The sequence below is a fragment of the Drosophila sechellia genome, chromosome 2R (assembly GCF_004382195.2).
Source record: "Drosophila sechellia strain sech25 chromosome 2R, ASM438219v1, whole genome shotgun sequence".
NCBI classification, from domain to species: domain Eukaryota; kingdom Metazoa; phylum Arthropoda; class Insecta; order Diptera; family Drosophilidae; genus Drosophila; species Drosophila sechellia.
The window spans coordinates 20,233,065-20,239,578 of record NC_045950.1 but is presented as its reverse complement, the minus strand read 5'-3'; the positions used below and the strand labels follow the sequence as shown (position 1 = coordinate 20,239,578).

General features: G+C 46.3%; 1 protein-coding gene across 1 annotated transcript; it reads left to right on the top strand.

Moving 5' to 3' along the window:
* The first annotated feature begins 3,293 nt into the window (after positions 1-3,293).
* LOC6618786 lies at positions 3,294-5,018 on the top strand. Its single transcript, XM_002043000.2, has 2 exons — positions 3,294-3,369; positions 3,429-5,018. Exons 1-2 carry the CDS (start codon positions 3,367-3,369, stop codon positions 4,734-4,736), a joined length of 1,311 nt encoding a protein of 436 aa, XP_002043036.1. The 5' UTR covers positions 3,294-3,366; the 3' UTR covers positions 4,737-5,018.
* The last annotated feature ends 1,496 nt before the right edge of the window (positions 5,019-6,514 follow it).

Sequence of the window (6,514 nt, the reverse complement as noted above, 5' to 3'; positions counted from 1 at the left end):
TGGCAGTGGGACGGTCGGGCGGAGGGGCAAGGGGGCGGAGGGGCAAGGGGGCGGAGCAATGACAGGGACGGGCGTAATCTCCGCCAGGACTCTTTCGGCTGTGTGGGTGCGAGGATGTGGCTGCTGCCTTTCCTATGCCATAGTTGTTGTTAGCCGCAGCAGCAGCAGCAACATGAAGAACAAACTGTGTTTGTGATGTGCCTGCTTCTCATCTCGGCAGAGAGCAACAAAAACATGAAGGGGGGGAAAATATGAAAAATTCCATTTTCATGTCACTCAATTGAATTTCCATTCAAACTGCTTTTTTCCTTGGCCAGATTCTCTGCGTTTTTTCCCACCGACTGACGGTGACGTCGAGAGCGGCGCTCTTCCATATCCACTGGGCGCTTCGCTCTCCCCCCTCCCCTTCTTTCATTTTGGCCCATTTTCCGCAAGCACACACACTGACACACACACGTTGGAATATGCGGGCGGGTGTTTTGTATTTTTGGGCTTTCTAGCCAAATTAATTGCCTACGGATTTGTAGTTAGTTGCCATCGTCATCGCTTTTGTTGTTGCTGTCGAAAGCTCAAACACAAATACAGGCACAACAAATGCCTGCCACACACACACACTCACGCTCGCACACACGCACACACAGGAAATCACAATGGTTTTGGGCAAAAGTCCTTTTTGCCTTGACTGCATTCGGGTTTATGGCAAAAATAAATAAATTTTGGGTTTATCTCAATGGCACACAAGTCATTTGCAGCTGAGATTTTTTTGCTCGCTTTCCTATCTCTACTACTATTTCCACAGCCATCCAGCCAACCAACCAACCAACCAACCAACCTACATACATCGTTTTTTCGAATATCCCCATCCTCGTGATTATTTTTTTATTCGTCCTGCACTCTCCTGTGGTTGCTTTCTGATGGCAAAGGTGAGCACATGTGATGGTTCCGGGTTCCAGGTTCCGGGTTACGTCCTCCCTTTTTGGAGGGAGTTGGGGTCTGTCGAGAACAATATGTCGGGAACAATTGAAGCATGATGTGGAGATCTGTGGACTTTGGACACGAGCTTACATCGGATTAACATTGTGCTCAAGGCGTTCGAGACTGTCGAACTCGAATGCATTAGGTTCCTCCTCGTCCAGAACAACCAATTGTTGTTGCCATAAAGCAACTGGAAATCAACCAGCAACTGGGTGAATCCGAGGGAATTTTGTCACATGGAAGGAAACAGATGAACGGAGGACAGATGTGCTCAGATTGTAAAAGAGATATGCACGTCGAAAGGACACTACAGGAAAATCCTTTTCGAATTTTAATTTAATTTAAAATCTATTTAACACCTAAAATGTTCAAAAGAGTCGCACACCGATTAAAACAACTGTTTTGCACAGCTTGAGATCCAAATAAATGATCCCTAACACAATAATGCGGATTTTCAAAAATTAATTTTTGTCCATTTTTTTTCAAATTTTGCAAAGGGGTAACATCATCAAATTTTGCGAAAAATGGTCAAAATTTAAATCTGCCAAATTTGAATTCTAGTCGATTAGGAATGTGATTACGAACTAAACGAGGTGTAGAAATCGACATTTGGCCTGTAGAATCGATAGCTTGGTCCAAAATACCGGTTTTCAGGGAGAAAAATGACTGACATACCATTTATAAATTGGCCAAAAAGTTTCAGAAACCCTTAAAAATTAGTTTTTTACACAGCTTAAGACCAAAACTAAAGATCCCTAACCAAATCTTGAAAATTTTCAAAAACTTATTTTTTGACATTTTTTGCATTTTTTATAAGGGGTAACATCATTAAAATTGGCGAAAAATTTACGAAAATTAAATTTGTCAAATTTGAATGCCAATCGATTGGGGATGTTATTACGAGCTAAACGAGGTATTACACTCAGGATTTGAACAATATAATCTATTGTTTTTGACAAAATACTGCTTTTTGCGGGTAAAATCAGAGTGCCAATCTTATAACTAACTCGAATAGTACCTTAAGCCCCAGGAATGACTATTTCGCACAGCTAAAGCTCAAAACCATAGATCCTTAATACGATTCTAAAACATTCCCCATTTTTGTAGCTATCGAAGAATTCCAAATATATTCGATCAAAATATTCATAAAGTTCTTTCAAAGCTATTTTTATCTCAGGTAAGTTCACCAAACTGAAGGAATGACTGCTTTGTGCAGCCATTTGTGTATTTATATGTATCTCTTTTCTGAGAAAACCCAATAAAATTAGAGACCATCGCTTTTGCCCACAGCAACTCAGCTGACTCGTACAGAAGAGCAGAATCCGGGCTCCCAGGACTCCAGACCCTCCGCAGCCACCACAAACAAGTGTCCTGCGATTTTCGGGCTTGCAAAATGGTTTACGAATGGGCACGGCATGTGCCTGCTTTTGTTTAGTGGCTAACAGCGATGCCAACTGCAGTCGCAACCCACTTGCTCGTGCTTATGGCGATGTGGCCCCGCACCGCCGCCCTCGTGCAGATTTATTTATAGAATTTAAATTTAAACAAAAGCGAGCAGCAGCAGCAGTGAAGAGCGGCGGAGTGACCAATGCGACGGCGGCTTCGGCTTTCCAGGGCGCCTGCTCCTGACAAGCTGACAGGCCTGCTGGGCCTGACTCTGGATGCCGGATGCCGGAGCCTGGAACCAGGACCTCGCCCAGGCGACATTTCCACTTGTCATGCTTTTGCTTGAGTAATTAAATAACAATTTCCCTCCGCGCTTTACACGCTGGCCGAAACAATGGCGCCAACGCCATTGACAGTCACTGAAAGTGACATCGGATCGGAATCGGGATCTGGTGGGCTAAAGCCGGATGACAACTGCCGATTGGCGGAGGGTTCCTGAATACCTCAATTTATGGCTATAGGAATTGCGCCTTTGGGTTAAATGGCCACATGTTGAGGCGTTGCCTCCAATCTGTGGCAGTGGGTCGAATTCGTCGGACTAAGGTGATATAATCATTAGGGATTAGAACATCGGATGGTAGCCGTATTATACCGCATTATATTAATGAATAATGAAACTAACATTTCAATTTGAATTTCTAGTACCTAAACTTGCACACTTTGCAGCACTGGATGTAATCGACAATTGGAACAGTTGGCAGTACCTGCAACTATTTTGAAATGCGAAATGAGAATGTACATCGTTGTTAGTGTTTCATTTTTTGCCAAAAGCAGTGTGGCCTTAACAGTGTGGCTTATATAGAATCAGCTTAAAATCCTACGGAACCATGGCAACTCTGCCTCGCGATTGCCGCCATCTTAGCCCGCGTTCTTCCACTCGTACTTCACACGTTTTTTCTTGTTCTCGAACTTTTCAGTTCACAGAATTGGTTTCGATTAAACGCAATGGTAAAAGTCGGCATACGTCAATGAATTTCACATCTAAAACATTTCCTTGTAATTCGCAGTCAAAGCGCGTCTGGAACCGCAACCAGCGCTCGGTGTCCCTGCCCAGGAGAGAGTTCGTAGAAATAAACCCCATGATGCCCGGCCAGAGCGTCGCAGCAGAAGTCGCACGCGGGCGAGCATCATCCGGACCTCAGATGACTGTGGAGACCCTGTTTCCCACTTCTCAGGCGGGAAAGGAGCATCCGAATCAATGTGGAAACCCCATGGACCGAGTTTTGAAGGAAAGCTCCACGTCTGAAAATTCGCTGGACATGCCTGCGCTGCTACTCTTAACCAAGGGCAAGTCGGATGGCACTTGGTTTTATTCCAAGGAAAACATGCAGAATTGCGAGGAAGGGAGTGGCCACCTGCCTGCAACTTCCTCGATGCCCAAGATGGATGAGTTGGGACCCGGCTGGCGATCTTGCCAGATCGGCGATTTCTCTCGGAAGAATCGTAGTAGCCCTCAGCTGTTCTGTACAGTGCCTTCGACAAGTTCTATTAACTTTTCAAGCGACGACAACAATTATCCCGATTCAATAATAGGAGACATTGGGAAAATGACCCACACGGTCACAGGAAAGGCACCGAAAACGCGTGCAGAAGATCAAAGGTCAGGAAAGGTGGCCCATCTAGGCAGTCTAAATAGCAAGACTAAGCACAAGAGGCTGATGAGGAGTACCAATCCGTGCATAGTGGGTTCGGAGGATTTTGTTTACCATCAGACCCTGAATGATGTCTTCTCCCAGTGGGACACTTCTGAGTCGCCAGATTGCCAGCCGTCGACCAGTCAAAGTAATCCATACCAGATTCCAAAGAATCTGCCATTCGGATGGACAGCTCCGCCAATCAACTACGCGGACTTCCTCTTCACGGCGGACCTGGAAAAAAGGCTGGAGGTCGAAAGCCTGATGCCCATGCTACTGACTCCACCGGGCACCTCCCAGCCGCTGGAAAAGAATTCTCCGACTCAGGACTTGTATGCCTTGATGGGCAACGACGACAAATTTCCTCTAAGCATCTGCACCGACGATATATCCAAAAATGATCCATTGTGGGGCTCCACTTGCATTAACTGGGAAGAAGGCAACGGCAGGAACTTTGACTTGAACCACGTCTGCGAGAAGGCCTTGTGCGAACTCCCAGACCCAACTGCTTCTCCGGAAACTGTGGAAGACTGGCAGGCCGTCGAGACTGTTTGCATGCGTTTGAGGGGCTTCGAGGTGCCGGGCGACCAAGGTCTTCTGAAGGAACCTCCATCCTTGGATGATGTACTCGAGGTTATCGGGGACTTGGAGGCGAAGGACAAGAAGGATGCGAAGAATTAGTTTCATATATGTATATCATGCTGGGTATAACTTCAGCCATAGGAAAACGGACACTAGAAAGACCAAACATTTTTTTTATTAAACATTTTTAAAAATTTTTTGAAACGGGACACATGGTTATCCGCCGATCTATTTGATATTTGAGAAAAATTAGTATGTAAGTACCTGTGCATTTCTATTCCCAAAACCAATATTGCCTCCACACAACTGATACAAAAAATAGTGAATTCTGCCATGTTAGGCAAATATTTTATACCATTTCACTCACTCCCAGCATTTTTCCCCAGCTTGTAACAATAAATACTGTGTGCAGCTGCAGCAACAATAGCTGGGAAAAACAGCAATGGCATCAATTTTTTGTAACATGTTGCCAAACATGGCCGAGACCACGCCCACACGCCCACAGCCTGGAGCAGGACTCCGCTCGGTGCCACCGATACTGATACCGATGCCACTGATGTGGCTGCTCCTGCTGCGGTGGCCACTTAAATGTCGTTATGTTGTCGGGTCACGCGCACTGCCTCCAGGCTGCCCCACATCCACGTCCATCCTACATCCACATCCACGTCCATGACCATGTCCTTCGACGAAAAACAACTTTATTGCCGCAGCAATTATGCGTAGCTAATAAAAATGTGCGGAGGTGTTGGCAGCAGCAGGGGTCGCCAAATCGGAAATTTGGATGGATGGTGGGGAGGGAGGGTGGCCAATTTCCTGGGGGCAGGCAGCATCGACAGCGAAGCGATTTATGCAAGCGAGAATAATTAATGCGCTGATTTATTTAAAAACGTGTTTTGGCATTCAAATGAAGGCGCCAATTCTAAAGAGGACCGCTCTTTGTTCAATTAACCCACTGAGAGTTGATCGAAAACTGTGGCAAGAGCCAAAAATGCTTCGAAAGTTAGCAGCACATCACATAATGCCCGAAAGCAGATTTCAGACATTTTAAGTCTCGGCATTTTAGTGGCTCAGATCGGGCATTAATGGGTTAACATGTGTGAATTCTCGCGCTTTGTCGAAATGCAAATTTATTTGCCAGCTTTTGACAGCAACAACAAGCGCATAACCAAAACAAACAAGGCCACGCGAAAAAATACGGCTGGAAAAATTGGCAAAAGAAGAAAAATCAAATATGTTAAGCGGCATTTAAGCGCGGCATCGGGATCCTGCGAATGTGCCTGCCACATGAGATAATGCCACGCCACGCCCCCCGCCCCCGCATGTTTGTATATTTTTCTAAAAATTTGCAGGCACTGCATTGTTGTACTTTTGGCTGTTTTGGGTCCCTGTTTGTTTGTCTCTTTGTTTGTTTGTTTGCGGCACACACACATGTGCGGTTCCCAGCAGCGGGGCGCCCAAAAGTATGCAAAGCAACAAAAACACGGCGCAAATCAGGAAAAAAGGAAGGCGGCACACGCCACTTGTGAATGTAGTGGCACGGATGGGTGAGGTGATGGTGTGAGGGAGGGGGAGGGGGAGGAGGTGGAGCTGAAAGCTTCGCCGGAGATGTGGGAAATGTAAACGGAATTGTTTTGCTCGATGCTGCCCGCCGCTTGTGTTCGTCGGTGTGTGTGTGTTTGCGTTTGTCTGTAGGAGGGGGTGGGCGAGTGTGGGAAAACGTGCGGGTGTGTGTGTGACAAAGGGATAATGACTGGCAGCAGGGATAACCCCCCTCCCCCGCACACACACATCGCGCTGCGTGTCTTATCACCAATGAAGGAAAACACGCACGGCCGCTCAACAAGCTCAAGGCAACGTCCAACGGGGCGTATTGACAA